The 17557-nt window shown below is 41.5% G+C and overlaps 1 protein-coding gene across 1 annotated transcript in view; it reads right to left on the bottom strand.

Annotated features, from left to right (window-relative positions):
* Nucleotides 1-17557, bottom strand: part of LOC114046955 (xaa-Pro dipeptidase) — a 257017-nt gene that overhangs the window by 166471 nt on the left and 72989 nt on the right. The window contains exon 7 of the mRNA XM_027867604.1: nucleotides 7422-7466. Within this exon, the coding sequence (XP_027723405.1) occupies nucleotides 7422-7466 (45 nt within the window). The remainder of the gene's footprint in view (nucleotides 1-7421; nucleotides 7467-17557) is intronic.

Raw genomic sequence — 17557 nt, 5'->3', positions numbered from 1 at the left:
TATGAGAGCATTTCTGTGTGTGCTTGTGCATGTGGCAGCAGCTTCTGTCTCTCACTGGTGGAAAAAAGAGTCTCCTTTCAGAAACTAAAAAGGGCCATCCCTGCTGCAGGGGTGCACCAGCCCAGGTGGGGTCTGGCAAGCTCTCTAGAGCATTAGACTATAAGCTCCTGGAGTGGGGGCCTATATATGGCATAGGGACCTCTGTAACCCTGGTGCCTAGCATGGGGCTACACCTAATAAATTGTTGTAGCACTTAATCTAGAGTCTCAATACTGATACCTCAGTATTCAATGCAGTTATTCTGCTCTTTCATATAACAGAATAGTAGTGACTCCAGCCCTCCCATTCTCCAGGTGACAAAGGTGAGATCCTGAAAAGTTGTGACCTGATTATGATCACTGAGTAACTGTTTCTACTTGGGAATCTGATGCCTAAACTCAGGCTCACAAACAAGACACCACACCAGTTTATGAATGGAAATGACTGTCTGATCAGGCTTGCTAGTCCATCCCTTAAACCCCAATTTCACTTTTAGGTTTTGTAACTGAAGGTCTATTTAGCGTGCCCTGAATTTTTGTTCTGGTCACGTAAAGAAGTATCATGAACTGAGCCAGTTAGAATTATCCTACAATTGCACTACCGAGATGAGATCTGTATGGTGGGGCTTCAGCCTGACCCAATTTAATCCAAGGTAAAAAATAAATAAATAAATTCTGAAAATAGAACTTTGTCGTGTGAAAGGTAAGAGTCACCTCATGGATTTAACCAATTATCCATAGTTTACCCTAGACACAAAATCTGGTCTGGCCACTGGACTAAATAGAATTCTTCCCAACTTGGATTTAGTTATCTCCATGACCAGAAGGACCAGGACCAGTTTTAATTCTCTGTGGAAAATAACAACACTTTCAACCATTCCACAAGAAGACTCCTTAGTTCTAAGAAAGAATTCACTTCCTGAAATCTGCTGGGTACGTCTGTCTCTGAGTATGAGGTAGCAAGGAAAGAGAAATAAGTTGTTGTCTGTATTTATACAATGTCTATGAATTTCTGAAGGGAAAGAGATGCTTGATAAAGGTGCTAATCAAACTAAATATAATTCAAAATGGTCAGGGGAAAGTATGAGAAAAATCTTACCTGTCACAACTTTAATTTGCTTTTAAAGTTCTCCAGAAGACTGAAGACACCTAAGCAGCTAAGTGGCACAGCGGATAGAGCACTGGGCTTTTAATCAGGAAGACCTAAGTTCAAATCCAGCCTCACTAGCTGTGTGGCCCTGGGCAAATCACTTAACCTTTCTGCCTCAGTTTGCTCAACTGTAAAATGGGGATCCTACCTCCTTGTTTCAAGGATCAAATGAGATAATAATTGTAAAGCACAGTAAGTATTATATAAATGTTAGTTACTATAAGTATTATTATTGTAAGGATCGAATGAGCTGATCTTTGTACACTGCTTAGTGCAATGCCTGGCACATAGTGGGCATCTTAATAAATGCTTGTTCCCTTCCTAAAGGTTATTTACAGGTTAATACTGATGTGCTAAATGAGAAATGATAAGTAGTACTGAAGCAGTCTTCTGTGCAATTCTAAATTTTTCTATCAACAAATCTATATGTGAATATAATGTTTTATGGTAGATATGAATATTAAAAGCATTCTTTCAATGAATAACAAAGAGAATTTAGTCATCCAAACATCAGAAGTATGTTCTTAAATCAAGAAACACTTGGTTGTTTAGTGGAACTGAGTGTGGGAAAAACAATGGACTAGGAGTCAGGAAACATGGGCTCAGTTCAATTCCATCAGCAAGAACTAAGCACATGCTATATGAAGGGTGTTGTACTGAGCCAAGGAAAATGCAAAGTAGATAATTCCTTTGTCCTCAAGAAATGGTCTAGTCTAGTGGGGTGATAAGACACATACAGACAGCTGGAAGGTAAGCTCCCTGAGAGCACAGATTATTTCATTTTGTCTTTATATTTACCTCGCACCCACCATGGCACTTGGCACACTGTGAGAGCTTAGCAAATGCTTACTGACTAGAACCAAACTAGTAGATAATACTCATTACATAAGTAAACCAGAATGTGAGACAAAGTGCAGTGTGAAGTCTAAGGAAGGAGGAGATGGCATTTGAGTTGAAATTCAAAGGCAATGAGGGTGAGGGAGGGCATGAGCAACGAAATGGAAGAAAGCCCAGAGCATGTTCAGGCGACAGAGAGCAGTCCAGGCTGACTGAAGGGTTAAGTCCAGGGATCACAGGGTCATAGATTTAGAAGTGGCACAACTCTCAGCAAACATCTAACCTAGGCTCACTTTAGCAGCAAGGAAACTAAGTCCCAAAGAAGTAATGTGACTAACCCAAAATCACACAGGCCATAAATGGCAATATTGAGATCGAAAAACAGGATTCCTGGGGGCAGCTAGGTGGCGCAGTGGATAGAGCACCGGCCCTGAAGTCAGGAGGACCTGAGTTCAAATCCGGCCTCAGACCAAACACTTGACACGTACTACCTGTGTGACCTTGGGCAAATCATTTAACCCAGATTGCCTCACCCAAAAAAAATAAACAAAAAAAAAAAGAAAGAAAAGCAGGATTCCTAATCGAGAGTTCTTTCCATTGTACCAGCCTACCCCAACACTACTGGTGAATATAATGAGTGAAATCTGGAAAGGTCTGTTAGTACCTGATTGTACAGGGTCTTGAATGCCAGGCAAAGGAGTCTGATGAATGGTACTTGGTGGGCAATAATAAGCAGTCATGAAATTTTTGAGGGAGAGTTGCATGACTACTGTTCTAGCCCTGGCTCTGATATTAAGTTGCTAGATTACATTGGTTGAGTGATTTCATGTCTAAAAATTTGTTTCTTCTTCTCCAAATGAGGGTGTTGGACTAAATAAGCGTGAAGATTTCTTCCAGTTTGAACATTCCACAATTCTAAGTTCGGGGGAAGACACCAAAAGGCATGAAAGCTGGGCCGGTGGAAAGAACAAAACCCACTCAAACCTGGCAGTTTTAGGGTCATCTGATGCATGCTCTGCCATGAGGTGGGAAGATAAAAAAACAGAACCTGGCAGAGATTTATCTGTGGGATTTTTTAAATGTTCTCTCTTCACAAACTTGCCTCGGGGCCTAAGTGCAGAATTAAGACATCGGTTAAAGACGGCATGAATGGTGCAATGATTAAAACAGTAGCAAGACAAGATGAAGTATTTCTTAAATTGATCTTTAAGGCTCAATGTGATATTGTGTTGAGCAAAAATACTTTAAAAAGGAAGGTTTCAAAAGTCATGCCAAAAGATAAAACAAGCAGGACACTGCCCATCTGGGGTCCAACCACCTATGTAGTTGGAGGGTCTTCCAGCAATCACCAGTGCCTCTGCTCTGGAACTCACCATTAACTAACAGGGCAAAACTGAAGACTAAAGCTATCCAAAGGCAGGCATGGTAAAAAATGAGCTCACCAGGTCCATTTATCATAAGGAAACAGGCATGCATGTAAAGAATAATCCATCGGTCCTTACAAAGAAACCAGGGTCTTATGAAAATGACTGAGTTTTGAAGTGTGTTTTTTTTGAAGTGAGATTTTTATTTGCTGCAATGTAAGGGATTCTGGTAGAGGTCGGACATGAGACAATGGAAGTGCCTCAAGCTCCAGATGGTTTGGACACTTCTGAAGTGGATCTCAGATTTCTGGGCATAAAGTTTACCTGACTATCCTAACTACGAGTTAGATGGGTCATGCTTTCATATCTGATTGTTCTTCCCCCACGTGGGTGCCTTGTCTCTTGCTTTCTGATGCAGAGTAAAACCTCAGTTACATAGAATGCTTGGGGAATCAGATGTTCTGGTTGGTGTTTATGTTTGTTAATTAAGGGTTAAAGATATCTTTATTAAAAATAAAAAAAGATGAATTAACTTAATCTTAGGCAAATCTCTTCTTGTATTATCCAGTCTTGCTCTAGCATTCTGTGATTCTAAATGATTCCCTAAAATGCACTGAAGGTCAAGCTGAACCCATAATAAGACCCTGATTCATTACCTAGGAATATTCAGTCATGCTCTTCTTATCTAGGCCAAGTGACAAATCACTGAAGCTATCAGATCTCCTGATAAATTCTTCCGTCTGCTCTGTCGGTACCTCAGAGTATGTTATGGACATGGAAAAAGCAGGTAGGCAGAAATATGCAACTTATCCAACTGCCTAATTAATATGCTCAGAATAATTTCATTTCATTCAATTAACAGATCTAAAAATAGAATGACTCAGTTTAAAACAAACTCATTTAAAAATTCCAGAATTCTTGCAGCAATTTCTATCATTCTTCTATGATTTTTCCAGGAGCACTGAACTGTAAACCAGAGTACTGAGCTATTATTCAGTGAAAAAAGTGTCTCTTTTTATTTTCTCCCCCTTCCTTCAGAACAATTTAATCTTGCAAAACAGGAAAGAAGTATATTCTAAATTACAAAAGCAAAAATTCTGTTCTTATTAAGTTTCAACTTCAGACTTGTACACATTGAAACTACAATACCCACGGTAAGAGAAGAAATTATCAGCTATGATCTCATGTTTGTGGGGAAGAATATGATTACATTAGAATTTACAGGAAATCACAAGGCATTTGCTCTGGATAATGGTGTATAATAAAACAGTCACCACAAGGAAATGGATAACACTCGAATGGCAAAAATGTAAAATCGGAGCTTCTGCTGCTCCAGGAAGCAGATGCCTACAGATCACTTGGGCTCTTTCTTGAGAAATTCTAAATTCGGAGCCATCGCAGGTTAGTGTGTGCACAGGTGCGCAGACAGCTAACATGAGAAACCATATTGGAGAGACCAATTTATCAGCAGCAACTATAGCTCTGTAATCTGAACTGTCACCTGGGTACTTTTTTTTTACAAGCCTCATCCCTCCCTCCAGTGGCAAAACAGATTGGGGAGGCAGTAACTCTGAATTATCCAGGCCTCTGCAGAGTCAGAGACTCAATCCTGGCAGGATTGCCTGACACCTGGGGCTTTTCAAGAGAGGCTCAAGGTGGGGGCAAAGCACTGAGGAGTACGATGGTACATTCAGCAGAACCAGCTTGGTTTCTGTAGTCAGAACATGTGTTAAGGGCCTCACATTCTAAGCATTCATTTCAGGGCATTTGTACTGCTAGGATCCAAGTCAGAGGGAGGGGCCTATGGTCTCCCAAAACAACTAATAATGACAAAATGTTCTAGGGGTAGGGTATGGATCACCTCTTTTGCTCTATTTGATGAAGAACATGTCCTTCATCATAAAAACAGGCCAACAATGCTATTAGCTCATCAAGACTGTGAGTCATGAAATCCATGTACCCACTGCTGCTCAGGTTCAGTCCTGCAGCAGACACTGCCTTCGATGCCATAGCCCTGTTGTCCCCAATTCCCTCAGCTGCATGAGTCATCTGCAAACCAGGTGCATGGCTGTATGAATACTTTCTAATGGCATTAGCTCTCACAGTTATCTGCATGACATTATCCACTTTGTGAACTAGACTACCGTGCAAAGCAAGGGTTTCATCCCACTCAAGGTTCACATGTGCCTTTAACGGGCTACCTGCCCCAGACATCATGTTATATATTCAGGGGATGAAAACTGATCCCCTGTCTGAGATACAAAGTGAACAAGGTAAACAGGCAGCACAAACAGGTGCTATATGGCCCAGGCAGAGGGAAATGGTTTTTTTGTTTCATCACTAGTTTGGATTATTCAGCCCTTCCCTTCTTCCTACCACTCTTTTGTACTGATACTGAGACACAACTGTGGCATCTCTTTGGCAGAGCACAGAAAACTTCCATCTGTATTCTCCTTCATAAACTCTCCTTGACACCATGAAGGCAGAATGGTTGTTACCCAGGGCAGCCAGTTCTGGGGAGGGTGGGATTGAGAAGACTAAAAATAAGTTTCGTCCACTAGTCAAAAGGCTGTGCTACTTTAATCAAGCCAATACAGAGTTTCTGATTAGAATTAATGAATGATTCACTTGGTGGGGGGAGGACAGAGGGAAATGGGAGAAAGACTTCATTTTATAGTGAGGAAAATAAGAACCAGAGTGGGGAAGGGATTTGCCCAAAGGTCACAGTAGCAGAGTTGAGAGGAGAGCCCAGGATTCCTGACTCCCAGTTCTGTACTAATTGTTTAGGGTTTAAATGGAGCTAAGTGCCTAGACACAAGTGCCTAGACACTTTCTGAAAAGACAGAAGAAATAAAACCAATAGGACACAGCAGTATCATTTGAACGCACTAATAAGTTGTAATTGACATCATGGGAAAGACAATGTCATATTGAGCTTCACTTCCTCCCATAATTAGGGAGAAACATCAACACTCGCTCCATCCAGCATCACTCTCATTTCTGGGCAGGCAATTACGATGATTGCAATGGATTTCATTGAGAATTATTACAGTCACGAGAACAGCAAAGGACCCATGCCATTAAAACCCATCCCAAAGGAAGCTATAATGATGTGACATTTATAAAACTCTGCTGTTTGCAATGAGTGTCAAATCATTTCTCCTTCAGGTGCTCGTTTTCATAACATTAGTATATATTCTTAAGAAGCAAAGTTCATCTTAGAGCCACGGGATCTAACTAGAATTAAAGTTCACTTCTTTCTGAAGCATGACCTAATACTTCATCTCTCAGGAGTCAAGAAAATATCGACAGGACATCACTGATCCACCAACACTGAGACAAGATGTGGGTCCAGTGAGTAGCCATGGCTCAAAGAGGGAATTTCAGGTGCCAGCAGTTGCAAAGCCATTTCAGGGTTAAAAGTGGGGGGAAAAAGTTAGGAGGGACATTTTTTCTAAAGAAAATACTATTCAAGAACTCCAGCCGGTCTTTTCAGGTAACTTTATTCTCAGGAGAAATTTCAATAAGAGATGTTAAGTGCCCACTGTAAGGGGGCTGGACTCAGTTTGGGGTGGGACAGCCAGCCTGCACCACTCTTCTCTTGAGGAGATTCTCACCACTTTTGCTTCACCTTAGAGACAGAGCAAAGGTGTCACGTGCCTCCAATGCACTGGTGATGGGGTAATCAGTCTGTTTACCAATATCCCTGAAAGTGTGCCACCTGATTTCCTGTAGAAAGGCCTCCTCTCTCCTTGATTTGAAACCTCCACCTCTAGTCAACCGACCCTTAGTTTCTCACTTCTGCCTTACACCTGGAAGATGACTGACATTCTCATGAAGTTCTGGTCCCAGTTACCACCTGGCTGCTTCTTTATGCTCTGGACAGGACGTGATTTTGGAACCTGACCCTATTTGGAGGCAAAGGCTGAGGAGTGAGTGTTGCCTCAGACCTGGTGACTAGATGTGACAGAAAGGATGGAAGGGAGAAAGCCACTTTATAAGGGATAAATAAATTCAGGAATGAATACTCACCATTCCACAATTTCTGGGTGAAGAATAGTATTGTTGACTTTGAACCTGTCAAAAGACAACAAAATGCATCAATCCAATTAACAAACATTTACGAAGTTCCTAAGATGTAGTGCCCTGCACTGGGCACTGAGAAAAGATTCAAAGACTAATTAAATAAAAGCTCACAGTTCAATAAAAGTGACAAACTGTAATAAAAAACAAGAAAATAAGTGCATGAGAGGAGTACAAACTACTCCCAAGTTTCATATGACAAAATGTTCCATCTAATTATTTTTAAAATATTATAGCAAAAAAAAGATAAAAAATAAAAACAAACCTTAGCCTTGTTCTCTGAACCAAAGAACTTCTATTCATGTATAGCCTGGACTAATCACCTACTGAACTACTTCATCTTCCAGGCATGCCTCTGGAAAACTCCTCCAAGGCCTCTGGATGCTCGCTGTGAACGGCTCAGTGGAAAGAGAAGAAACTCTTGCCAAACATCCACTAAAATTAAGGTCATAATGTTTGGTTTTCATTTCAAGAATATTAATTAGCTATAAGCCAAAATGACCTAAGAGATTCCAAAATCACATGAAGTGTAGCAATGACAAGCATTTCCATTTGCAGAACACATATCTGAGTGGTTCACAGCACTTTATACTTTTAATTTTTTAAAAATTAAGCTAAGCATGATAACATTCCTGGGATAGATGAAGTGGAAGAATCACTCAGATATGAGCAGATCTACAACAATCAATTTCAGAATCACTTTTGCTATGAAATCACCCCATGGAGGTCGTTAGGTGAGATGAGTAATAACTGCCATTTCTCTATAACGCTGTAAGGTTTGTGAAGTTCTTTATAAACGTTGGCTCCTTTGAGCTTCATACTAACCCTGTGTTACTGTCATCCTCATTTCACATTAGAGGAAATGGCCTCAAAGAGCTACGGGACCTTCCCACAGTCACAGGAAGTTTCAGAGATGGAATGTAAACCCAGATCTCTTCTAACTTCAGGTCCAACAGGTCTTCGCTACCTCCGGCGGCTTCCCGGCTATGTTAATGACAGTGAGCTGTTCCTCGGTGAAAGTGCCAGGAGGTCAGAATTACCCCAAGTGAAGAAGGCATCATGATGGATGCAAGTGCCGACTGAATAAAAGGATTTTTTGCTTTTTTTAAGGCAAAGTTGAAAAATGAAAGGGAAAAAAAATGTAATGCCTTCACAAAGTCACCCATATAAAAAAAAGATCAGATTTACTCCCATCTGGAAAAGTTCCTTGGCCTTTACTAATAAAGGATGCGCACACAGCAACTATGTTAGAAGCTTTACAGGGTACATAATGCCAAGAAAAAATAATTACATCAGGAATTAGAGCGGGCCAGGAAATGGCACATGAAGCAAAGGAAGCAAACGTCAACCTGACATTCATTCCCAAAGCCAGATACAGCAAAGAGGCCAGTCACAAAAGCTGAGTATCCCCAAGTTCAACCTTCAACTTGCAAAAGGTAAAAGTCAGACACGTGGTCACAGATTCAGACACAGAGAACTGGACCCAGTGACAAATACCCATGATCACAGGCAGGGAGCATGAGCACAGACACAGCAGCTTTCAGTTAGTTTTTATTCTACTGAGCAGAATCTTTGTGGATATTTTATTGGTGTCGAAGGAAACGAAAACATTGGTGCTGTAGCAATGTAATAGGTAATCATGAGGTGTCAGAGGCCAGAGGCCAGAGGTGTGATGAGAAGAGAGCTTAGAAGTGTCACAGCCTCCTCTGTGGCAATGAGAGTATACCAACACTCATTGCATTTATAAATACAAAATCAGGATAATTTAATTCAAAGTGTCCAGATCCTCCCCCACCAAAAAAAAAAACAAACAAAAAAAAAACCCAGAAAAGCAACTAATAACCTTTGAAAGTCAAAGTCCTTTTCACAAAATATAAAAGAGAGGCAGACAAAGGACACAAGGAAACTCAGAGAAGAATAAACAGGTCACATGGAAGAGAGGAGAGCAGACAACATAAATCAAGAAGACAACCTAGATTTTGTCTCACGTTTAGTCAAATGCCAGCTTGGCATTAGGGAAAGCAATGTCCTATACAGAATGAAGAAAATGCTGGTGACTGACTACAAGGCTGATGAACCTCACTAAAGTGGGTTGGGTAGTTTCATGAAACTAGGGTACACTGCCTGGTCAGTCTGGTCAGCCTGAAAAAGAAGACCCAGGCTTTGACTAGGCCCAGAGCAGCAGAAATTGAAAAGCAGGTGAAGACATGGGAAATGGTAAAAGGCCAGGTTCAGTCAGTGGCATGGCCTGGACACTCCCTTAGCTCTCTTTATCTCCCTTTTCTCCAAAAAATGATTTTTCCTCCCAGAACCTTCATTTAAGGAGAAAGCCCAGGTCAGTCTCCTCTTCTTGCCTCACCCAGCCACATTCCTCTGGACATCTCCATTACTCCCCTATGGCAGATACCTTCTGCCCTCCCCTTGCTTTTCTAATTCCTTTTATATGTTGTCTTCTCTCATTAGATTGTAAGCTTTTTGAGGGTAGGGACTATCTTTTGCCTTTCTTTGTATCCCTAGCACTTAGCATAGTGCCTGGTACATATATGCCTAATATATGTTTACTTGAGTGACTGACTGAAGTTGTAAGCCCAGGTAACTGGAAGGATGGTGTTGCCTATGACAACCCTGTAAATCTGTGCTTGTAAAGCACAGCAATACTGGGTACTTGATACCTGATACTTAACAACCCCTAAGGTAAATACTACAGGCTGTATTAGCCTCATTTTACACATGAGGAAATTGAGACTCAGAAGAGTTAAATGACTTGCCAAGGTCACACAGCTGGGGCAGAAGGTACTGACAAAACAAGTCCTAGAGCTGAAGTGATCTTGCAGGATGAAAAGATTCCTGGGACATGATGGAAGAGTCCAGGAGCACAACCAGGTGGGATACTCCACTATTCACTTGTACTCATGAGCTCCACATACCCAATCTGTTGCCAAATGCAATAGTCAAGGAACATGTATTTAAGTACCTACTATGTGCCAGGAATTATGCTAAGCAGTAGGGATACAAATAATAAGAATAAAGACAGTCTCTGCCCTCAAGGAACATACAATCCTACCAATTCTACCTTCACATCTCATATATATCCCCTTCTCTGAACTCGGACAACAACAGTCCTAGTTTAGGCCCTCAATCACTTCTAATCTGCCCATTGCAATAGCCTTCTAAGTGGGCTACCTAGCTCCAGTCTCCCAACTCTAATCTGTCCTCCACTCAGATGCCAAATTATCTTTATCAAGTATAGGTCTCACCATGTCACCCTCTTCCCCCACCAAAAAATTCCCTCAATAAACTCCAGTGGCTCGCTATCACCTCCATGATCAAACGTGAAGTTATCTCTTTGGCAAACAAACTTGAACCCCTTCCCATCATTCCAGTCTTCTTACATTCTATTCCCCTCCACACACTCTACAATCCCACTCCACAGGCCTACTTCCTGTGTCTTGCACATGGTGTTCTTCATGCCTAAGCACTGGCTATTACCATGGCCAGAATGTTCTTTCCTCACCTCCACTTCTCAGATTTCCTGGTTTCCTTCAGAACTCAGCTCAATGTCCACCTTCTATGGGAAGCCTTTCCCAGGCTCCCCAAGATGCTTGGGGCCTTCACCGCTGATATTATCTCTCATCTAGTCTGTGTGTAATTTGTAGGTACTTTTTTCATTTTTTCATTTTTAATTTTTTAATTTGCCTGTTGCCTCCCCCACTACAGGAGGGACTTCTTGAGGCCAGGGACTGCTTTTGTCCTTCTTGGTATTCCCAGCACTTAGTACAGGACCTAGCACACAGTAAGCACTCAAACCCTTTTTAATTGATTTATACATTCTCTTGACATTGGGTACTTTATATCTGATACATAACAACTCCGTAAGGTAAATACTATGGGCTGTATTATCCTCATTTTACACATGAGGAAATTGAGACTCAGAAGAGTTAAGTGACTTGCCCACATACAACTGAGGCTTAAGAGATACTGAATGACTGAACCAACATGTGGTGGAGGGGCAGGAATAAAGTCCAAGAGGCTTACTGAACCAGCAGCCAAAGGCAACACAAAACAGGAGATAATGTGCCCACCAGAGGGAGGACCAAAAAACTGGCTTGCATCCTGGCTCCTATGCTTACTAGCTTGATAACCTTGGGTAAGTCATTTTCCCTTCCAGAAGTGATTTATCTCATGTATAAAATGGACATAATAATTCTTATGGTGGGAACCTTACAGAGTTGTGAAGCAAGCCTTCTGTATACTATGATGAGTATTCTGAGTTTTTATCAGTCTCAAAAAATAATCAAAGATTATTTTAAATTATCTAATTCTAAATATTGCTATACTATGTGCATTAACAAGGGCCAGAAAGCACTAAGCATGGCCAAATTGGCCACCAAAATACATGAAATTTATTTTCCTATTACATTCTAATAATAGTCATGCTTTTCCTATATTTCAAAATTCATATCTCCATGTGTTAATATTCTCGCAACCTTAAATTCAGTAATTTCACATTTAACTGATTATTTAAATGGAATTAATTTGTAACAAATTGTCTTCAAATATGCAAGGCAATTTTAGTAAAAATAGCCAAAGACAAGAAACATGCTTATTCTGAATAATCAATTCCTATGAAAACATCATGGAAAATGACTTGAGCCCTTGGTACCTCACATTACATAGGTCCCAACATAGTTAGGAAGATAGATGTTGTTCTTCCAGAAGGTGAATGAAACTCAGGCCTTCAAGGTCTCTGAAATTAGTAAATTACTAAATGATAAGGTAGACGATCCCTTAGTTTGGGCCCACCTTACAGAACCTAAATCCAAATCTACGAAGCATATATGAACATACGACCTCCCTCCCTCTTGAAGGAAAAGGAGCTCTAGAAATTACCACCTCATCTCCAGATAGTTCCAAGTCCAAATTACTGTCTTTGGTTTTGTCTTCTGTGAGAACAGGAGCACCCTTTCTCTCCAATCTTGTCTTTCCAGCTTTCCCAACTGAAATCCGTTACTTCAGCCAGACTCACTGCCTTCTGCTCCCCTGCACATGTCATATTCATTTCCAACCTCCATGCTTCTGATCACATCATTCAATCTGTTTGGAATGTCCTTCTCTCCGTTTTTCACTTACACAAATTTTAACCTCCTTTTCGAGGCCCAGTTTGAGTCCTATGTCTTTTTCTTTAAGGCTCAAGAGCTTTCTCCTATTTCTCCCTTGAGTCTTCCAGCTAAAAGGGTCCTTTCCTTCGTCAAGTTTTCCTGGAGCATCTTGGGATCTCTCTCTCTCGTTTCCATTACACTTCTCTGCATACGTACCATATCGTCCTCCTCTTAATGGAACCCAAGATCCTAATGGCCAAGGACATTGTCATTTTTATCCTGTTCTCACCAGCTTCTAGCCCAGAGCCGCCAACAGTTTGTTGACTTGCTTGATAATTTCAGCCAATGCTGCACTTTCACCTCCCTGACTGACTTCACATTGCTTCCCAGAATCAGAATACTTGACCTGCAGGGGACCTTAGAGTTTACCTCATCCTCCAATCCCCTCACTTTACTGAGGCCCTGAAAGGGGCCATGACTTCTGCAAGGTCACAGAGGGAAGACTCAAACTCAGGTGTTCTGACTCCAAATCCAGCATGTTTCCCAATATACCACGCTTTCGTGACTGTGTCCTAATTATGTGGAACTTTCCTCTATACTAGATATGTATAGAATGCTATCTTCGACACTATCCTGGCATGGTGTTCTATGGCACCTGCCTTGAAAACCCAGCCCCTGAGGAAAGATCCCATTGTACATAGTCTCCCCACAGAGCTTAGATCTAGATCCATCCAGAATTAGGTCCATCAATAAGCTCAATAAATACCTTTTTAATTGAGCTGAATGCATCAGCAGCAGAAGTTGGCATGAGCAGAAACAGTGGTACCATACATATAAGAACAGAAAATCCTTTTCCCCAACTGTCTGTCACCTCCTAAGGGGTCTCCTTTCCCCTCTCCCATCCTGTCCAGGTATAATTCTATAGCCAAGTCTGATGCTCCTTCTATTTCCATGGTTCTTCCCTCTCTTCACCACCAACCAATCTGAAGACTGCCATGGTTCTCCTTGGTCAATGCCTTCCAAAGGAAGATAACACACAATACACAGCTGGCACAGTGCCTTGCACAGAATATGTGTTTAATAAATATTGACTTCAACTGATTAATAGCAACTCATATTTGTATAGCACTTTAAAGTTTGCAAAGCACTAACCCTATAAGGTAGTCCTATTTTACATGAGGAAACTGAGGCTCACGAGGTTAGATGACTTACCCAAAGTCATAGTTAGATAACTGTCAAAGCTATAATTGGAACCCAGGTCTCTTGACTCTAGGTTCAACATTCTTTCCATTATATTGCAGCTGCCTCTTACTATTAGCTTGTAGAACTCACGCAAGATGCTTCAGTGAAGGGTGTGGGCATGCTCTCTATAAGTAAAGCCACTGAACTACTTAACTCAGGAATTAAATTCAAATATGTACAAAGCACTGTGTTGTGGATACAAAGATCAAAAAATGACCCCTTTCCTTCCCTCAAGGAGCTTACATGTTAGTGGTGGGCTGGGACAAGGGAGGCAGGAGTATGACATGCAGGCTAATATGGGGGCCTCCCCCACTGCCACAAATAGAACCCTATTGGCCTGAAGAGGGTAACAAACACCACTGCTAAAGAGGGAGCCTTTATTCCCACCAGCTTTAGGATCAAATCTCTCATCCTCTGATTATCAAATGTCTGACCATGCCAACTAGCAAGGAATTTTATGAAAAAGTCAGAGGTAGGTTTCTGATGGAACTTCTTTCTAGGCATCCGTAACATACAACTAAACAATGTCACCCGGCAGCAAATTCAGAGGCAATACATACTCGGTACCTGATGTCAAGTGCTATCCTACTATGACCAGCTCTGTTTCACAATGCCAGGGCAAAGGTGACTCTCCTAGACTGTCTTCAGGAACAAAAGGCCCACCGGTCTCAAAGAGGAACCAAACACAAGGACAACTTGTTAAAATAGGCAATTAATCAACAGCTTGAGATCAGATGTGTTTCTGAAGAAGTTCAAAAGGATTGAAAACCGAAAGAAAATAAGCAACATCATTAGGGAAGTGACAAGGCAGTTGGTGACAGAAGCAGCTAAGTCTCCCCAAAGGAGAAGGACACAAGATTCATCCTGCTTAGAAAAAACAGGCTATTATTATCCACAGCCGAACAGCACCAGAGAGAAAGGCCCAAGGAGGAGAGACAGATGGAACTGGTGAAAACAGAAGAGAGTCCTCAAGAATAAATTTCATCTCTACCCAGCTTGCAGGAATCTGGGAGACGAGCCAGGGCCCCCCTTTTAGGGCCCAGTGTTGGTGTCCTTCAACTAAGCTACCAGGGAGCAAGGAGGACAGCACTGAAGACAACTCACCAAACAGAAGCAAGAGCCAGAGAACAGCTCAGGTAGCTTTAATGAGAAAAAAGGGTGGGTCACTGGAAATGGAGCAAGACCATGAAAGCAGAGGATCATAACAATCAAAGAGAAAAAGTACTGGACCTTGTCCAGTGAGCCAACAGCACTCCAGGGCAAGTTTACCTACTGTAGACAGAAGCACTAAGACCTAAGGAATGCTAGGACTAATAAGCCCCCAAAAACCAGCAAATGGGGGTCAGACAGATGAGGAATGTGAAGACCAGCAGCACAAAGTGATATAGCAAAGATGAAGACAGGCAGTTCTCTCTCACACACATAGAGCAGAAAAAAGAAAAAAAGAGAAAAATCAATGAAGAATTTGACCTGTGGGTGGGGGAAGAAATACCTCCCCACTCAACAAAGATTACAGAGCCCTTCATACCACTGACTGCTGTGGAGCTCTGACTGCCCGAGTGGGCATTTTCAATACCAATGGCTGTAAATAAAGACCTTGATCAGGCCACGAGCACGTACCCCCTACCATGAACCTTTGTTAAACACAAGGCCATACTCAAAGAAGAGAGATAATAAAGTGCCATCCTGAGACAGAGCAAGCAAAGGGAGCAGGGGGATGGCCTAGCCCCCAAATCAGTTAGGAGCATCCTAGACCATGAAGCCTGTTTCCATTCATGTGGTAAAAAATCTATTTTTTATGAAGTATATTTCCTGGAAACTCCAGTGAAAACAGCCTGGTAAAGAACTGGATGATATTTCAGAGTTATTATGTTAGCTTGGATTGCAATTTAATGCGTTCTAATGAATTGATAATCAATCAGTTAAACATTTATTAAGCAGCTACTACATGTCAAGCATTGTGCTAAGTGCTGGGGATACAAAGAAAGGCAAAAACAGTTCCTGCCCTCAAGGAGCTCACAATCCAATGGGAAGAGACAACATGCAAATAACTTTGTTCTAACAGGTTATATACAGGATAAATTAGAAATAATCCACAGAAGGAAGATGCTAGAATTAAGGGCACTTGGGAAAGGCTTCTGGGAGAAGGTGGAATTTTACTATGCCCAAAGGGCTATAAAAATGTGCACACCCTTTTACCCAGCAATAGCGCTTCTAGGGTTGTATCCCAAAGAGATCATAAAAATGGGAAAAGGACCCACATCTACAAAGATATTTATAGCAGCTCTTTTTGTGGTGGCAAAGAATTGGAAATTGAAGGGATGCCCATCAATTGGGGACTGGCTGAACAAGTTGTGGTATATGAATGTAATGGAATCCTATTGTGCTATAAGAAATGATGAACAGGTTGACTTCAGAAAAACCTGGAAAGAGTTATACAAACTGATGCTGAGTGAAATGAGCAAAACCAGGAGAACATCATACACAGTTAACAGCCACACTAGACTTTGATAGACTTGGCTCTTTTCAGCAATGCAAGAATCTAAGACAACTCCAAAAGATTCATGATGGAAAATGCTATCCACATCCAGAGAAAGAACTATGGAGTCTGAAAGCAGATGGAAACATACTATTTGCTCTCCTTTTCTTTTGTTGTTTTGTTTTATTGCTTCACTCTTGTGATTCCTCCCATAAGTTCTAATTCTTCTTTACATCATGACTAATGGGAAAATATGCTTAATGTGAATGTATAAGTAGAGCCTATATTAGACTGTACACAATCTGGGGGAGGGGAAAGGAGAGAAAATGGGAAAAAATTCAAAACTCAAAATCTTATGGAAGTGAATGCTGAAAACTAAAAATAAAGTAATTATTTTAAAAAAGAAGAAGAAGAAGGAGGAGGAGGAGGAGGAGGAGGTGGGGTTTTAGCTGGGACCTGAAGAAAAGCAGGGAAGTCAAGAGATAAAGATGAGGAGGGAAAGCATTTCAGGCATGGGGACAGCTAGAGAGAATGTCTGCAGCCAGGCAATGGAGTGTCTCATTTGAGGAGGGGTAAGGAGGTCAGTGTCATTGCAGTGCAGAGTACACAAAGGTTGGAGAGTTGGGTGTAAGGTGTAAGAAGACTGAAAAGGGGAAAAGGCAGTTATGAAGGGTTTTGACCACTAAACAGAAGATTTTACATTTGATCACAGAGAGAGTCATTGGAATTTACTGAATGGGCAGTCAGGGTGTGACATAGTCAAATGTACCCTTTGGGAAAGTCATTTTGACATCTCAGTGGAGGATGGATTAGAACGGGGAGAGACTTGAGGCAGGCAGACCCACCAGCAGGCTCTTTCAATGGTCTAGGCATGAGGTGATGGGGACCTTCACCTGTGGGTGAAAGGAGGAGAAGGGGGCATATGCAAGAGATGTTATGATGGTAATACAGGTAAGTCTTATTTTCTATCATTTTCATGCAGAAGTCTTTTTCAATAAAATTCTTAAATTCAATTGCTAATTACCCCCCATCTTACCTCCTTGTTTCCCCCCAAAAAATATAAATTTTCTGCCACTTCTTCATAGAATGCATTTCACTGAGTGTATAGGGAGGAGGCCAAACCCAAGAAACTAGGCTCAGAACATCCTTCCTCAAAGGTGAAATAAAATTGACTTGGGGTCCTCTCAAGGGAGGCCCATGCACCTCAGTTCAACCTGAGAGGAGTTCTTTGAAGGAACACAATGCTTCAGCAGGCAGGGGTGCTC

The sequence above is a fragment of the Vombatus ursinus genome, unplaced genomic scaffold, assembly GCF_900497805.2.
Source record: "Vombatus ursinus unplaced genomic scaffold, bare-nosed wombat genome assembly UNPS02014786.1, whole genome shotgun sequence".
Taxonomy (NCBI): Eukaryota; Metazoa; Chordata; class Mammalia; order Diprotodontia; family Vombatidae; genus Vombatus; species Vombatus ursinus.
The sequence above is the reverse complement of the archived record's forward strand: the minus strand, read 5'-3'. Positions and strand labels throughout refer to the sequence as shown.